At 38.9% G+C, this 18,185-nt stretch overlaps 1 protein-coding gene across 20 annotated transcripts in view; it reads right to left on the reverse strand.

Annotated features, from left to right (window-relative positions):
• LOC105938538 (pleckstrin homology domain-containing family A member 5) overlaps window positions 1-18,185 on the reverse strand; it is a 110,691-nt gene that overhangs the window by 81,494 nt on the left and 11,012 nt on the right. The window contains exon 4 of one of the 20 annotated variants that reach the window (XM_036148019.1): window positions 13,091-13,235. The exons of the other annotated variants lie outside the window; for them this stretch is intronic. Within the exon in view, the coding sequence (XP_036003912.1) occupies window positions 13,106-13,235 (130 nt within the window). The 3' untranslated portion in view covers window positions 13,091-13,105. Of the gene's footprint in view, window positions 1-13,090; window positions 13,236-18,185 lie in introns of those variants that run through there. 20 annotated transcript variants of the gene reach the window in all.

Below are 18,185 nucleotides of genomic sequence, written 5' to 3' on the forward strand. Positions count from 1 at the left end.
GCCCTATTAAGTGATATTACAAAACAAGGAGAAAATGTTGAAAGCCAAAGTTACATTAATATTCAAATGCCCTTTGATGCTAAAGTTTGTGCAAACCAACACACTGCAATCAAGGAAACAGACACATGAGGTTAAAAAAAACCTGCTAGCTGTGCTGCAGGTATAATCTTACCAGTCTATCTGAGTACACAGCACTGCAATATAATTGCATTATTAAAATTCTGTTTAAACTGGTGCGGCACAGAGCTTTAACATTTTATATCCTCACACAGACAGAGGCTTTAGTATGGACGTACAAGTCAAAGACCAAAGTTTAACATAATCAAACATGATCAAGGACCCAACAGAAAAATGACTCCTGTCTGCTAAACTGTTGGAAAGCACCTAATTCAATCCTTTAAAAAGCTATAAAAAATTATATTATTATAAATACAGGACCATGATTGTCTTTTTTCCAAATAATACAGGCTGATTTATAATATTAAAAATTGTATTTAACAAAGACCATTACAGCTCATTGTGACAAATAAGGCAAGAGCGGCAGGTTCTCTTATTAGAAAATAAACGTACATGAAATCTTGTGCTTATCAGTTTATTCACCTAATAACATTATCATTTCTGTTTCAGAAATCACCAGAGTGGTGAGTTTTGGCTAAAAGGGGACAATAAACCATATGGAAACTAAATGCGTAAATGTCCCTTTTCATTTAGTCTTCAGTGCAAATATGTCTAAAGCTACTCTGGCAGATATCTGGCCTCATGATGGAAGGAAGTGAGCCGATCAAAGCCACTGTGGACATGACTGGAGCAGCAGCTGTTTACTTCCACCGACACAAATAACAGAATCTGAGCTCAGCGGATGTTTGCTGTTAAACAAAATGCTGCTTTGGAGCCACAGCTGACTCCCTTCTTTCTTAACTTATTTTATGAGCGCAGACACACATAATCACAGGCCAACAGTCTGGGTTTCATGCCTAACTAAGCAGAAGAGGAACTCACAGTTCGTCAGCTACAAACTTAGAGCAATATTAAGGTTAAAGTAACTTCCGAACATTGGAGGAAACATTACTGCCTCCAACAATCTGTTAAGAGTAGCTGTAATCTGTCGTTCGCACATACTGCAGCTCAGTAAATGTCAGTGATTTAACAATAACAGGAAACTTGCTCAGACATTCAGCAATGAGAAGAAAACTGAGATCTAACCCTAAACTAAACCACAACGTATGCTTGTTGGTAAACATGGGAAATATTTGTGGAAAATGTATACATGTTTCCATCCATCCATGAGGGAAAATAAAGCTCAAATTTGTGTAACATTAAAAGAGATCTTGGTTGATGGCCAGAATCAGCAGATGTTATGCTTGAATAAAAAAAAAAAAGATTTGTTTTCCTGTCAGTGAATGCTACCCTGTCGCATTGGCAATAACACTCTTCAGTGTGGATGTTGTTGCTGAGAGAAGTAAGCTGTTTTAAGATTCAATTTGGTGTTTAAAATGCAGTCTCTGGATATCATGCTCTGTCCCAGTTTCTTTGCTTTTGGTGCAAAACCCAAATATGAAAGTATATAATACATGAAGAAAAGTAATTGATCTCCCTGTTTGTTCACATGGAGAACAAAGGCAAATGGGCCAAAATATTAAAAAGATTTTCCTGAGCATGACCTTGAGATAAATTGCTAAAATGTTTGATGACCCGAACAGACCCTGAAATATCCCTCATTTGATAACTAAAAGTTTCCTTCCAAATTAGATGGTGTCTAAAATAAAGTCAGAGGAAGCAGAGAAATGTAAGTTTTTGATAACATGGTGGGACTCATTTAAACTGCGAGAGAGAGAGAGCAAAAACCTTCAACAGACAAGAAGAAGCTCTGTTGTATCCATTTTAACTTTTAGCCTGTGGGTGTTATGAAACATGCTGGAAATATCAGTTAAGGTAAGAATCCACATTTTCTAAGGGACACATGGAGAGTGCTGTTTCAGTAATGCTAGCAGTGCTAACTGTGTTAATCTTGAATGCCAGGTGCTAATGGAAGTTTAAAATGTCAACTGTCTTTGTTTTAAACCAATAGTAAAACCCCGATTTAATTGCTGCTCGCACACCATTACAATTTCGATTCTGCTCATAATATATATAATACTATTGACCACTCAAGCTAGGAAGGCAACATAAAAATCTGTTATTCCATCTGCTTACATCAAAGCTATCTAAAGGAAAATCATAATCAGCTAAAGTTGGCATCGACAGATCAAATCTTTAGAAAATCAGAAATTTTGAACTGGCTTTAAAATTCCAGTCAGTGCATCTTTATATAAAAGTGACACATAAATGTTTAATATTGAATCAACCACCTTTAGCAAACGTTCCAGCCAGTAGTTTCCCTTGACACTATATTATCTTTCACTATCTAATATAGCAAGTACAGGAAATAAAATTGAGAGAATCTTCGAAAACTCTGCTGTGTTAAAAAAAGCTAAGACCAACATAAATATCCTAAACTCCATCCAGACCCTGAAGCCTATGTGTCTTAAAAATATATGTGAACATATTTTCCAAAATTAGACCCCCTGCTCAGAGGTATAGAGAATTGTATCCTGACAGCGAGGCAGATTTAAAGTGCAATAGTTGCTGGTAAAGAGAAAATGTTTGTGTACACATCTGCGCAGTCACAGTGAATGACTAATCAGCCCCCTGCCTTCATGAATAAACAATGAATACAAGAGGATAGAGAGGCAATAAAAAAATCTAAAGAGATCTCAAGAGTTCATTTACAGCAGCATTTACCATCAAAACACAGAAACTTGTAAATGCTTTTTGAAAAGCTTACCGCTTTTTGGACGAATCCCCTCCCTTTTTTTTAAAAATACCTCTCGACTCATAATTTCTAGAAATGACAGAAACTATGACTTACTTTGGACTGAAAATGTTAGTTGGTAACAGTGAATAGAGAGGCTTTATCTACAAATTACCACAAAAAAAATAACTTAATAGTGGATTATACAGCTGAGGGGATGATATGTAGGAAAAAGCGCAAAAAGATGCTCTCTAAACAGCCAATCAAAAACTCAACACAACATTACTATATGAAGTTTTAGCTCATTTATTGAGGCTGTAGATTTAAATCATACTTTAAATATTAATTAACAATGCAAAACAGTTTCATTCTGTTTAATGTATTGAATAAACACAACATTATATAGAGAAACGGAGCTAAACTACACGACATGAGAGCAAAACAAGCAGAAATTATGGGGTTTTCTATGAAAAATGTATAACCACATTTTAATTTGTTTGTCAATAATCTAATCCATTATTCATCTTGCCATTACAGCTCTAACATATAATTATATGACGCATCTCTCTCTGTAATTGTGACTATTATGCTTTTGAGTTCCCGCCCTTAGAGGAGCATACCCAACACTTAATGGGGAACATATTTCCAATCCTCAGAACGTCATCTTAAAACAGTCTTTAATGGACTTGTGAGAGGTGGCAGTAAAATCTCACTACCCACAGAGGCAAAAAAAAACACCCCAAAAAAAAAACACCAATTACACTGTCACGGTCCAAAGTGAGGGTGTATTTATCTGAGCCACCAGCAGAGGTATTACAGTAACAAACAGTGGGTTTCCTCTCATTCAGGCTGGAGGAGGGGCTACTGCCCTGCACACATCAATTTGTGAATTACAGCACGAACGTGGGAAGGCTGTATTTATCCTCGAGCAAATGGAGCTGATATTTAAACCAGACCTTTGACTTCAAGCGATGCTCGTTTCTTACTGCTGCAGAAGCACGCTGCAGAAAGCCAACAGCTGATTAGAGTAATGGATCACTGGGAGGTGAAATCATTACAGCAGTTATCAAGCTTCTGTCAGCTCGACCCACTCCGGTGTCATCTCACACACGGCCTCTAAGTGGAACGAGGGAAAAAAAAATAGCCGTGTTGAAGAAGCAGTGTGAGAGCAAGGGAGGGTGGATTTCTATTAAACTAACCATGGTTGAAGCTAGACTAGGAAGGTGTTTAGTTGAAATAAAGCTCATGCTGCTCGCGTCTTGAGTTTTGTCTCCTCAGTGATCCTGACAAAAGGTTAGTAACACCGTTTTATAAAGCGCAGTAAACAAATGCCAGTGGTAATGACTTAAGTAAATTGCACAAAACAAAGACCACAATGGACTTAATGGAAACAGTGTTGTTAAAAAAAATAAGTTCATAAAATCTTTTAACAATATGCGAGAGGAGGATGTGAAAACGCAAACGTCGTCATCTTTTGCTCTGGACTTGTTTGGCAGAAATCTTCCACCCAGATCACTAACAAAGGTGAGTAACGTCTGAAGCAAGCCTTAGGGATGGGGACTGAGGTAGGGTTAGGCTGGGCACAGTGCCAAGCAAACACTTGACCTCAAACTACGGTGCATTCCTTGTGTGGTAACTCCAGTGATGACATTAAATAAAGTCAATCACAGCATGTTGTTTAAATAGAGACCGAGTTCAAATATTTGTTTCACGCAGGAACATCAGAGTGTGAGAGAGGACCTCCACACAAGTCAGTTGTTAAACCAACAACTCAACACGCTCAGTATTGCTGTTAAAACATGGTGTTGTTCTCTATTCCAATAGGCTCCGAGTGTCCCTTCTCTCTATCAGTCCGATGCACCTGGAGTCAGCGTTGGTGTTGTTTGACAAAGTCAAGATGACCTGGGTTACCGTTTATATCTCCTAATCACCCCTTCCAGCAGCACAGCACTCAACTTACTATAGGTGCCACACTAAAAATGCCTGCGCAGCTTACAAAAGGTTTGATAAGATTGAAAAAGCTTGTCTAATGGTTATATAAATGACTTCGACAAGTCCCAGAACAACTGTGATGGACACAAAAGAAAAAAAAAAAAGAAAAATTCTGAAAGATGTATTCTGCGTCCTCAAGTCAATACTTTGTACAACAACCTTTTGCTGCAACCACAGCCATAAATCAGCACCAGCTTTGTGCTTCTAGCCTACTGGATGGTGAACGTCTGATCAGCAACTTTCAGGCCCTGCCAATTGTTCTCCACTGGACTGAGCCTCGGTCTTAAGTGTTTTGCAACCTCCAACAGGTCCAATATGGACATTGTACTTCACATCAACTTTGACCACCAGTACATGTGGGACAGGAAAGTCCCTGGTGAAGAAAAACATCTCCACAGCAAAATGCAGCCGCTACCATGTTTCAACCTGGGGATGTTGTGTACAGGGTGATGTGCAGTATTAGTTTTCCACCATACTTAGAATTTTGCATGTAGGCAAAACTTTTCCCACTTGAAGCTCCTTCTTTCACATGTTTGCTTTTGGTAACTTTTAAATGGAGCTTTCCTTCAACAATGGCGTGAAGGCCATTCTGCCATAAATGCCAGATGTGTGGAATAAACCCATAGATCTCTTGCTCGAAGATTCTCCCATCTGAGCCGTGGATCTATGCAGCTCCTCCAGAGTTGCTACAAGTCTCTTGCCTGCCTGTCTGATTGATGCTCTCTGTGTTGCCTTCCAGTTTAGATACATGGCCATATCTAGATGCGCAATTGAGTCTGGCATACTCTTTCCATTTTTACATGACAAACATAATGGTGTATAGAGTGACCCTGCTTTAAGGTGGCCTACACTGTATGATTTTTTTGCCCTTTTTGGGCCATTTCTTCAGTCGTGCAACGAGAATCTTTTGTATCGTGTCGAGTTTCAGCTGCATCGTGCGTCCTGCGTCGTGTAGTATACAGGGGGTAATGAGGGGCGATTAGCCTCTCATGACCACCTCCCGATCAGGATTCATACAGCATGATGAAAATCAAACGGGTTTAAAATTGAGTTGGCCCTCGTCAGGTGATTGTGAGCGTGTCCTGTTGTTGAAGTAGAGCTATGAGCGTCTATGAGCCATTTTGCCCAACCTTGCGCGCTACGCATGTGCAAACAAGGGAATTCTTCTTCTTCTTCTTCTCAGAGAAAACATAGGAGAGGAGAGAAGCATAGTGACGGTAGGTATGACATGGAGTCAAACTACGGAGGAGCTCTAGTGAGCCTCTCAACAGTGAGGATTGACACTTCCGTCTTCTTCGTCTATTGTTTACGTTTGGCTTCCGGGTAGACGAGTCTGACAAGCGCTATCTCTCTGCGGGGCTGATTCCGACGTGTTTTTTTTTTTTTTTACGTATAGTGTGAGCAACCAGGTCGCATCAGAGCGTCGGTACAATCTATGCCCGGTTTTAAACTTCCTAATGGTATTATTCATTAAGCTTATCTAACAAAGCTCTGAGACATTCACAGAACAAATATATTGATGCTGATGCTGATAAGAAATTCAACTTCACAATTATGTACCACTTTGTGTTGGTTTAATACCTAAAATACAAAATGCCAATTAAGTATATTGGCATTTTTTCCCTGCTACTGCCACAAACTTTAAGCCCCACTGGACTAAAAGTTTGTGGTAGCAACAGGACGAAATGTTAAAAAGTTCAATACTTTTGCAAGGCACTGCATGTAACCAAGGCTGTCGCTAAGCTCATAATGTCCAGAGGAGAACGGTGAGCAGATTTAAAAGCTTGTGAAAAGAAACAGCATGAAAGTGACCGCTCTGGGACATTTGAGGACTGCAAGGGGAGAACAGGTGATTGCAAGGAGACAGCAGAGAGCGAACAAACCAAAGCCTCAGCACCAGAGCGGCATGATATTAATCCCTTGACCGCTGCTGCTAAATTGAAAACTTGGCAACAACCAGTACATCAATATAGCACTGTACCTGTGAAAAAAGGACAAAGCTGTAATATTTCCAGGAGCCGGTTTCATGAGGGTGTGAATGAAATCTGAGGTTTGGTTCATCCGTCTACACATGGAGAACAGATGGAGAACAGGGGGAAAAGGCCAGTTGGTTGCCTCGTTAAATGTGGATAAAGGCAAATTAAGAGATTGAAGTTGCCACAATCTGCCTCTGGAAACTGTCCATTAGTCCAAAGTTCTCTTTGGACATTTTAACATAGCGTCCCACGGGCTCACAGCTGTAGAGCATTTCAGCTGAGTGATGTCTTCCAAGAGCTCCCTAATCATCACAGACCATCTGGAAAACAACTGGACCGTGCGCTGTCCGCTGAACTGAAGTCGACAGACAAGAGAGGCAAAGAGAGAGGAAACAGAGAGGAGGAGAGGGCAGGGTTTTTTTTTTTTTGTTTTGAGCGCTTTATCGGAAACACAGAAGTGTAGGTGCACAGGAGACATCTGATACCAGAGAAATTAAGGTATTCCTTTATGCAAGAAAATAATGCCCTGTGACAACTCATGCATTAAACATTTCAGTGTTTCTTTAAGGATATTTTAAAAGCAGACCTTTCAAAAGCAGCCAATCAGGCTGAATGATGCTTCGAGAAATCTGACATCAGTCGAACTCCAAACCATGAACAATAATGTTCAGTACAGATACGAAGGTAGAAACAGATGGGAGCAATCTCAAATTACAACAAGCTTATTTTAAACAAACAATAACAAAACTGGGAAACTTCTATGCAGACACGATAATGGCTGAGACAGTGGCAAACCATGATATGACGCCCCCCCCAATGAAGGGAGCTGGCCTCAGACTGAACCAGGTTTAACATCAGCAAAAACAGGACGGCTCATCACAGATTAATGCAGGGATTATTTGAGTCCAACAGCTTTCTCAGCATTAACTCAAAGATCCATGTAACTGAGAGGCTCTGGAAGAAAAGAATTAACATGGCTGGTCTGCATGCTTCCTTACTGAGCCCATATTCTTAGAGTCAACGATTTGAAAAAGAGATGCAAGTTATCAATTAATGAGTTAATCTAAAGTTGATCTTATCGATCAACTAACGATTAATTGATAAGCTGCCATTTAAAGGGTTAAAAACCCTAGTTTTTCATCTCTTGTATCAAGAAGTTTTTCCATAACATGAAGGGCTAATTTCTTTTTTACAATATAATGAATTTACAAGAGGCACATCATTGTATTGTAGCCATTTATTGTGCCACCTGTATTAAATACTCACTTAATAAACAAGAATTTCTCACACATTATTAAACTTGGACATATTTATAAAATATACTGCCTCGCCAAAAAAGTCTTCACCTGGATTTAACAAATAGGTGTGAGCCTCCCATTGGAAAATTACTGCATGGGTGATTATGTTTCAGCTGGCAACAAGTTATTTAATCCCAACTGGTGCAATGAGTTGCTTCTCATTTCTTAAACAACCATGTCAAACGACACATCCTCTGGTTGTAGAAAAGATGTCAGTCTGTTTCAGAAGGGTCAAATCCTTGGCATGCATCAAGCAGAGAAAACATGTAAGGAGGTTGCAGAAACTACCAAAATTGGGTTAAGAACTGTCCAACGCATTATTAAAAACCGGAAGGATGGTGGGGACTCGTTGTCTTCGAGGAGGAAATGTGGCCTGAAAAAAATCCTGAATGATCGGCGATCATGTAAACGTTAAGTGAAATCAGCTTGAAAGAAACAACAGTAGAGCTCCGGCCTATGTTTAATAGTGAAAGTAAGAGCGTTTCCACACGCACAATGCGAAGGGAACTCAGGAGATTGGGTCTAAACAGCCTTGTAGTGCAAGAAAACTACTAATCGGTGAGGCTAACTGGAAAAAAAAGGCTTCAGTTTGATAGGGAGCATAAAGATTGGACCCTGGAGCAATAGAAGAAGGTCATATGAGTCCAGATTTACCCTGCTCCAGAGTGATTGGTTTATCAGGGTAAAAAGAGAGGCAGGTGAAGTGATGCTCCCATCATGCCTAGTGCCCACTGTAGCAGCCTGTGGGGCAGTGCTGTGATCTGGGGTCACTGTAGCTGGTCAGCTGTAGGTTCAGCAACAGTATGAGCTCAAAGAAAGAGGTCAGCTGACTACCTGAATACACTGAATGACCAGGTTATTTCATCAATGCAGTTTTTCTTCTCTGCACGAGCATATTGGTTCAGGGAACATGAAACATAATTTTCACACATGGATCGGCCACCACAGAATCCAGACCTTAACCTCACTGAGATTCTTTGGGATGATTTGAAGAAGGCTTTGCGCAGCGGGCAAACTCCACCATCATCAATGCTTGGTGAAAAATGAAAAATGAATCACTGGGTGGAAATAAATCATGTGACATTACAGAAGCTTATCGAAACAATACCACATTGAATGTGTGCCCTAATCACACATTCAATGTGGAATATTAGCTTGTGGGTGACCATTTTCTTTGGTAGCGACTTTATTTTTTTTTCTTTTAAGGCCAATGAGTATATTAAAAAAAACATTAGGGTACTGAATAGAAACAAATAGATTGAAGAGAATAAAATATATCAAAAACTAACAATCCCCACAAAATCCCTCACCATCAACAGTGTTTTTAGCATCATGTCTTTTTCTATCATGTTACCATTTTTCGCGTAATGCCCTCCGCTTTTCTGTCATCACAACCTTGCCTTCTGAGTGCATCAGTGAGGTTTGGTGAGAAGTCGACTGCTCCGCAATGCAAAACACCCAGACGACAAGACACTGCCACCACCGTACCTTACAAGCTTCCCTATTTTTCCTCCAAATGTGATAACGGACATTATGGCCAAACACTTCGAGTTTTATCAAACTAATGGACATGTATCTAAATGTAGACCTTAAGTTTCCCTATGAGTGAATTTGTATACTACATTTTGGCTTCTGAAGTTTCTTTAGGAATAACAGTTTCTCCCTCATTTAGATGCCTTTCAGTCAGTCAGTCATCCTTCCATCCATCCATCCATCCATACATACATTCAGCCATCTCCGTCCCTCCATCGTTTATCCCCACTTGTCCTTGCAGGGACGTGGGGATAGTGGTCACCTTTCAACCATGTCTTCCCTTAATAGACAATGACACTCTCTTACCAGCGTCTTCCCCATTCTTTTGCTGTTTTCTGGACTTTACACATTTCACACCATAATAGGTTTATCTCAAGGACACAGAATGTCAGTATAAAAGTATTATATTTCAAAATTCTCATAGCATTCAACTAAAGATTATAACCAGGGATGACCCAGACTTTGGAGGTCCACAATTCCCTCCTGATATCTTGATTTTTCCATGATGTCACACCAGGAAACAGTTTGGCTGATGTGCTGCCTTAAAATATATGCACATGTCTGAATCCAAATTAAGGGAAATGTTGTTTTCTGGAGCTTATAGATTTGTTTATGCCATCTAGGGATTCCCAAATGTATTTAAAAACACAATTATTTAAGTGTAAGTAAACCTCCGAATAATAATAATAAAAAATAATAAAAAGAGCAAATAGAAATAATCTAGTTAAAACTGAAAATATTTCGTCGGATTTAATGTTAGAAAACAAGAGCTTTGTGTCTCTTTGTTAAAGTTTATTTAAATATCTAGTTTCAGCCTTTTAGACTATTATCTCTAATACTGGGCTTTTAGTGTGCATTTGTTTTAAATTCTGAGAGAAATCCCATAACATAAACAGCAAAAGCTATCACTTACATTATGTGCATTTGTAAACAAGGCATTATGCATAAAGTGTGAACTTCCACGGTGAAATCGTCTCAATCAGCACCTGGCCCAAGCAGCCACATCAGAGTCGTTTAAACTCACGCGTTTGCACAGAATGCTCAGACACCAGACCGATACACTGTTTTCTTCCTGAGCGAGCCATATGGCAGCGACCCCGCAGAGACAGAGATACGAGAGAGTAGTCTGAGCACCTCAAAGCCGCCTGCCTCCCAGTCAGCACCAAACCTCACAACAGAGAGCCTCTATTGTGAGGGGGGCGGGCTGCGCAGCAGATCCAGATCTGTCGAATTTGCCTCTTAAATCACGCTATGCACATTAGTGAGCGGCAAGGCTACAGAGCGGACGGATCTGTAGAGTCAGCATTTGCAGCAATCAGAACATCCCCCTGCAGAGAGGGTGATTAAAAAATCTCTCTGTGCTTTGCAGTTTAAATTACACATTTTCCCCAGGGTGTATTATTTGTTAATATTTGGTGTATGAATGACAGTGTCTAAGGGACTTATAGACAAATCACAGTGATTTAAAAAAAAAAACAGGGTAAACTACATTTCATTTATGAAAGAAATTTCTGATGGGGGACTACGTCATCTTACATCACTTTGCAAAACTATTCATACCCTTTTTTCCCCCATTTGGTCATGTTACAACCACATAATTGGGATTAATGCATATAGAGCAACACAAAACACCACATAAAGAAATCAATAAATAATAAGTTAATGCTTGGTTTTAAATGTATTACAGCCAATCTTTTAAAAAGCGAGGCATAAAATTGCATTTAGCACCCTTTGATAACCCAAAATAAAATCTAATGATGCTATTTGGCTTCAGAAGTCACTTTAATAAATACATCTGCCTTGTGATGTCCCCAGCTGGTTTTTGGAGGACATTAGAAAACAAAAAGCACCACAGAGACCAAGGAACAGAGCAGAAAGGTCACAGGTGAAGTTGTGGAGACGCTCAAAGCAGGATCAGATGAAATAATATCCCAAGCTCTGAACATCTCACAAATCATTGTTCAATCTGTCATCCAAAAATAGAAAAATGATAACGCAGGCTGTTGCGTCCTGAGAGCCTTAACCAGAGAAACAGCCAAGAGGCGTTAGTTAAGTCCTTACCACACCGTCCCCTATTTAAAACAATGGCGGTGGCAGCATCGTTCTGTGTGGATGCTGGAGACAGACCAGCTGGTCAGAGTTTCTAGAAAGATGGCTAAAGCTAAGCAGAAATAAAAGGAGAGCATTTCTCAAAAAAGCAGAAGACAGGGCTCATGGTGACTTCAGAGGAGCTGCAGTAACCCTCTTCTCGGGTGGGAGAATCCAGTGACAGGGCGACTACTATCAGTTGTGCATTTCACAAATCTGGCCTGTATGAAACAGTGGCAGGAGGAAAGCCATTGTTAAAAAAATATAAGTTTGCTTTTTAAAACAAGCCACGTGAATGACAGGAAGACATGGAAGAAAGGGCTCTGGTCAGATGAGGCAGAAATTGAGCTGTTTGCTCTGCCTGCAAAACTCTGCCCATTACCCTGAATCATGGGGAAAACATTGTGGTTGCATCATCATACTTTGGGGATGCTTTTCTTTAGCAGGGATGCCAAAGCAGGTCAGAGTTAATAGAAGGATGAGTGGAGCTTAATACAGGGCAATCCTGTTGGTGGCTGCAAAAGACATTTAGGAGCCCTCCACCGAATCTTATTGAACCTGTTCCTTTTTAGACAGGACATAAATGTTCAATTCTAGATGAGCGAAGCTGGTTGAGGCATACTATAAAAGATTCAGCAGCAGTAATTGCAGCAAAAAGTGGTTCTATAAAGGATTTACTCAGGACCCTGAGTACAAATGCACACAACATTTTTCAGCTTTTTGTTGGTAGAAAGATTGGAAAACCACATCCATCTATAATTTTCCTTCTCCTTCACGGTTACGTGTTACTTTGTTCTGGTCTGTCACATAAAATGCAAATGAAATGCAAAGAAATCTATTGTAACGTAAAAAAATAAAAAATAAATGTGAAATGGGTATGAATACTTTTACAAGGCACCGTATGTTAAGTCATGTAAAGATGATTTCATCCCTTATAGTTTGTTTAAAGGTCAGTCCGTACAGCAGTGGTCTGTTCTTACATAATACACTTAAAAGGTCACAGAAAAAATAAAATAAAACGTATCTCTCATGTATCAATCCAAACCAACTCGACAGACACGCAAGTATGCATGGGACTCTTGCCATCGAGTAAAACCCAATACCATGTTTAACTTGTTGCGCCCAGATGTTTACCGTTTTCATCAAGCAAACTCTCTCTACCCGTCCAGTGGAAACTGTTTATTGGGACAGGCAGAAGGTCTTCACATCCAAAACAGAGTCCATCCCCACCCCACCTGTCACCTAAAAAGGTCCAATAAGACAAAGGTGTCAGGATGACCAACCTCAAAAAATGCATGGGTGTGAAGGATTTTGTTTTTCTTAGTGTGACAGAGTGCGATTTGCCTCTCATCAAATGCATGCTGGAACAGGCTGTAGCTATAGTAACAACAATAAGAGAAACTTGCTTTTCTTGTTCCCTTCGTCTTTTATTTCTTGAAGTATTTTTTCGACGCTACGAGCCAGAGAGCTGGGTGAGTCTGGTGTTTAGGGGTTATCGTTACAGATTCAGCAAAATGAGGCACAAGAAGAGCACGTGTCAGAAAGGCCCCAGGATATCTGCACAAGACAGGATTCATTTAGATTTTACTTCATTTATTTAACTGGTGGCGTACAACGTTATATCATATCCAAAATAAAAAAGGTGCAGAAGCATTTGCACCCTGACAGATTTCTCCTGTTTTTGCTTATTTGTCACATGTAAATGTTTCAGATGATCAAATAAATTTAAGATAACCTGAGTAAATACAAAAAATCATTTTTTTAACTTTATATTTCCATCAGGGTGTTTGATGAACAGTCTGTAAGGTTGTGTAAAAATCACTTATATTAAAAACTGCAAAGCTGTCCACAACTTTATCTAAGTTTCTGTCCAAACTCTCATTTTCAGTGATGTACTTAGTTTTTGTGTTACATAATAATGTCTATAAGGCTCAGCTCACAGATAGGCACTCAGCTCGTTCCCTGCAGAGGAGAGGAGAGCCTTACATGTCTGTCATAACAGTCTGTCTCACAGCAAAGAAGGGTTCACAGGGACTCATCATCTCAGGTTTGCAGGATGAAGACCTAGGCTCCCAGCTATTGCTAGATTTCAGGTAAAGCTACAAAGAGAGGCAGTTCAAGCCTGGCAGACAGAGATGAGAACCAATGTGAGCACGGTCGTGACTGATTTTAGTTCACTTTGTCTCACAAGTACCCCATCGAGAAGCCTTCTTTACACTGACAGGATCTCTAATTTTATTGAAGCTTGAGTTTTCAAGTTCTGAAAATGCAACTACAGAGTAAGGGAAATCGGTGAATTCAAGAACAGAAACACGATTATTAAAGCTCAGCTTCCAGTGTATGAATCAGCTGCCTGAAGAATCAGCAGTCAAAATAACCTTTAGGATCTACTATTCCACACTTGCCCCTGGCAAACGTGTGTAAAAAACCCTAAAATATAACAATCACTTATTGCTCATAATGAAAATGTAAGAAAATACTAGTATAAGATATATGTGACTATTAAGTTACTCTTTACTCCTTCAAGGTGATCAGATTGTATTATTTAACTGTAATCCATGGTTTCATGTTTCTCAGAGGTATAAATATGGCACATATAGCCAGTCTTCAAAATGAGCAAGACATGTGAACATGTCAAAACCAGGAAATCTCTACGAGAAAATATTTAAGCTCCTAAACGTACCCATATGTACAGTGAGTCATAATTAAAAAGTTTAAAACAACTGGAACTGTGAAAAACAAGAGTGAAGGAGGACCAAGGTCTGTTTTGTCACCACACAGTGAGGAAGGATAGGGAGGGATGTAAAATAATCTCCAAACGTTTCTGTTAGAGATCTATGGCATCATTTTGGGGTCACTGCGTTTCCATAACATCCATTAGATGGTATCTGGTTATCTAAATGCCAATCAGGGGTTTTAGTAAGAGGCCTTTCTTTTTGCCATCCAAAATGAAAACTGAAAATTTATTGGAACTCTGTTTGTTCAGATGAGACTCAGACTGACTTTATCCAAAATAAACACTTCAGGTTAAACAGCCATAAAACACGGGATGAAAATTTTATAAAGTACTTCATCCTGTTGTAAACTATTGTAAAGTATAATGGAGGATTTGTGATGCTGTGGATATAGAGACTTAGAGAGCAACAAGTAATGATCAACCATCCGTCTCTCTGTTTGCTCCAACTTTTGGTTCAGTCAAAGACTCACTTTGTTTGGCTATGTGATAGGCCTGGTATATATAAAAAAAAAAATTCTTTATCGTCCCTTTTTCGTTATTGAGGTGAACTGCTCAATAAATTGCAATACTGATTTTAGGCCATATAGCCCAGCCCTAGTATGTGAAAATATCTTTAACATTGGAATTTGTTGTTTCGAAGTAATTCTTTCATTGTCATAATAATAGGAAAATACATTTGTTAAGGGTATTAATTAAAAAAATTGTTTCCTAAATTATGTTTTAAATCCGCATTCCATGAAACATTTTAAAGCGTTAACATGACCAGTGAGAAAAGCACCACAAACCTTTAGCTGTGCAATTAGTGAGTGTGGGTCTCCAAAGCAGAAAATAAACCAACACCTGAACAGATACTGCGGATATATTTCTGTCATAATTGGCCAGATTTCAACTGGGCCCTTTTTCAAACATAAATTATGCAAAAGTAAGGTCCACAGAGTAAACTTGTGCAATATTTATTTTCTCTACAGCAATTTATCCTTCTGATAAGCACTCGCACACAGGAAATTGCTCTCAATGGACTCTGGCTATGTGATCAGATGCAACATTAAGTCTGTGCAACAACAGAAACGGGCTTCAGCTATGCAGCACCGTGAGGGTCAGGTGTTCTTATTAATCTGTCATTCATTCTTCTAAGCAACACACAACAGCTATCTCACTGCAGAAGTTGAAGAAGTTAGCGCTGGTATTAAGAGTAAAGCTGCTTTGTTAATATTTATTTTATTCCCTAAACAGAAGTAATGAAATCAAAATGGCAAAGCAAGAGCAGAGAGGGAACCATAGCACCAATCTGTGCCTGTTTACTCGAAGCATAATTGCTGTAAACACTTCATGCATATATGCAGTAACACACACCTATTTGGAGTTGTTGTACATTTTGTTTGGTCAAACTAAATTCAACGCATTTTCAAAAACTTGCACAGTGTTTCACAAATACCAAATCCTAATTGCATATCATGACAGATGAACGCATTTCATAAATCTTATATCAAACCTAAACTGCAACACGTTTGTTATCAAAATGCTGTAGCAAAGCCGGACAGTAAAAACACTCTGGGTGGTGGAAAACACAGAGAGGATCTTTACAGTTTGTAAAACAATTCACCCCCCACCCATGATTTTCTTAATCTTTTCAGTGTCAGACCGCCCCACTAGAGATGATTGAAAAGAAGCAAAAGTTCAACATGAGATCGGCGTCCCCGCTCCAGACCTTTTAATATGGTGCCTCATCTACAGCAACAGAGGAGCTGGATGTCCGCTACTGTAATGTGTGATTTATAGTTTCAGCTTGTTCGGAACCGCAGCAGAATGGACGGGTCGAATGCATTATTCGTTGATTTACCAAGAATTTTATGAGTTGTGACAGGATCTAAAGCTGCCAGCTTAACAGCTGGAAATGGTGCTTTCAAGCAACACGTAAAATAACTACTCACCTCTTGCTTCTGCTTTCTCCTCGGTGAGTAAAACTGATTTATGGTCTGACTGCTATGGCTTGGTACATGCACAGCCCACCCATGGAAATAACAGACTTTTGCTTTACTGAAGAAAAAAACTACAGAACAATTTTACAGTTTTTTTTTTTTTTTTGAAATACCGGTAAGTATTTGATGTCTTTGTTCATTTCTTTTTATTTGTGCGAACAAATAAAACCACAATCTCCAAGTTTTATGACGCTTTTCCTTTTAAAGCCTGTTAAGGCCAAAGGGTTTTAGGAGCGATTTCCACCTGAAATTATATACTTGATATAAATGAGTATGAACGTTATTTAAAAACGGAAAGTGTATAGTTTAAACATAAATGTCACCATTTCAATACAACCAAATCAAGTACAGCTCCGCAGCTATAAAGCATAAATGCAAACTTTAGTTACCTGTGCAACGTTATGACAATTTTTTTTTTTTTTTTTTGCAGTGGTAACACTATAGTGCACTTGTTTGCTATGCCTGATTTATTAGTTTGAACAAAGACCAAAAGAAAAATCTAATTTCCTATGCCTCGACCAAATTGTTTTCTACTTAAACATTGCAGAACACCATTAAAACCATTTTTAAATCCTAGCAAAAGGGTCAGATTTAATAGATCCGCATCTTGACTACAAATGCAGCAAATTTGCAGTGAATCAGTTAAAGCATATTTGTTCCACAAAGGTTTTAGTGGGCAGTGTGCCAGGCAGACCTGTAATTATGGCACAGCTATAGTCAAATGTGCCAAATGTGTTATTCACCTCATAAAATTTGATCTGGTCAAATAAAGGTGCTGATTTCTATTGTAGGACTCCTTTTGAAGTTGAAACAGTCTTTGGTAAACACATTTAACCCTTGTATCATTAAAATGTACCATTGTGCAGGACATTACATCAATAATGTGCAAAGCAATGGGTAAAAATAAATCATAAGTAAACCATAAGTTCAACTATGCATGGACGTGACTGAATATGGTGTTACAAAGACAAGCTTTACAATACTTTAAGGGGGGTTTCTCTGTTTTCATGTTATATCAGAGTTGGGCGGTATGACCGGTGTGTTTTTTTTTTCTAAATGTTCACCATGTTTAAATAACCTTTAAATATCAACATGCATGTTTAAATAGCTGTAAAACCATAAGTATTTCAGCGAAAGAATCGGGGAATTGTTTTGGAAACAATCTTGCGAGCCAATTAGAAAAACAAGCCATGTTTCATGTTGTTTAAAGGCGGAGTTTAAACACCTGTCTCAGCTTGGACCACATGTGGGCTTGTAGGGCTTAAAGGGTACGTAGAGAGGCAGATAAACATTATATATATATATATATATATATCTATAATATATATATATATATATATATATATATATATATATATGATATAGATATATAATATATATATATATATATAGATATTATATATATTATATATATATATATATATAATATATACACACACACACACACTCTAGACAAGACATTTATTGGGTGTCACTGAGTGGGATGTGTATAAGAGCTCCCCAGCATTATTGGAGAAACACATACTTGCAGGCACATTTCTGAGACAGCTTCTGTTGGTGATCGGTAGGTTTAAACCCATCTCAGTAGGGATTTTAGCCCACTCCTCTCTACAGAAACTCATTAACTTCTGTTTTTCTCCTGAAAGCCACCTGGAAGCCTAAAGCTTTTCTGTGGTTTGAGACGTACCGTAATGGAAGACCCTCCAAGAACCCATCTAAAGTGTTTTGGAAAAAGGAAGAAGGTTCTTGTCCAAGACTTTATGGTACATGACTCCTTTGTTTTGCCCCCAA

Source organism: Fundulus heteroclitus, chromosome 2, assembly GCF_011125445.2.
Source record: "Fundulus heteroclitus isolate FHET01 chromosome 2, MU-UCD_Fhet_4.1, whole genome shotgun sequence".
Classification (NCBI taxonomy): Eukaryota; Metazoa; Chordata; class Actinopteri; order Cyprinodontiformes; family Fundulidae; genus Fundulus; species Fundulus heteroclitus.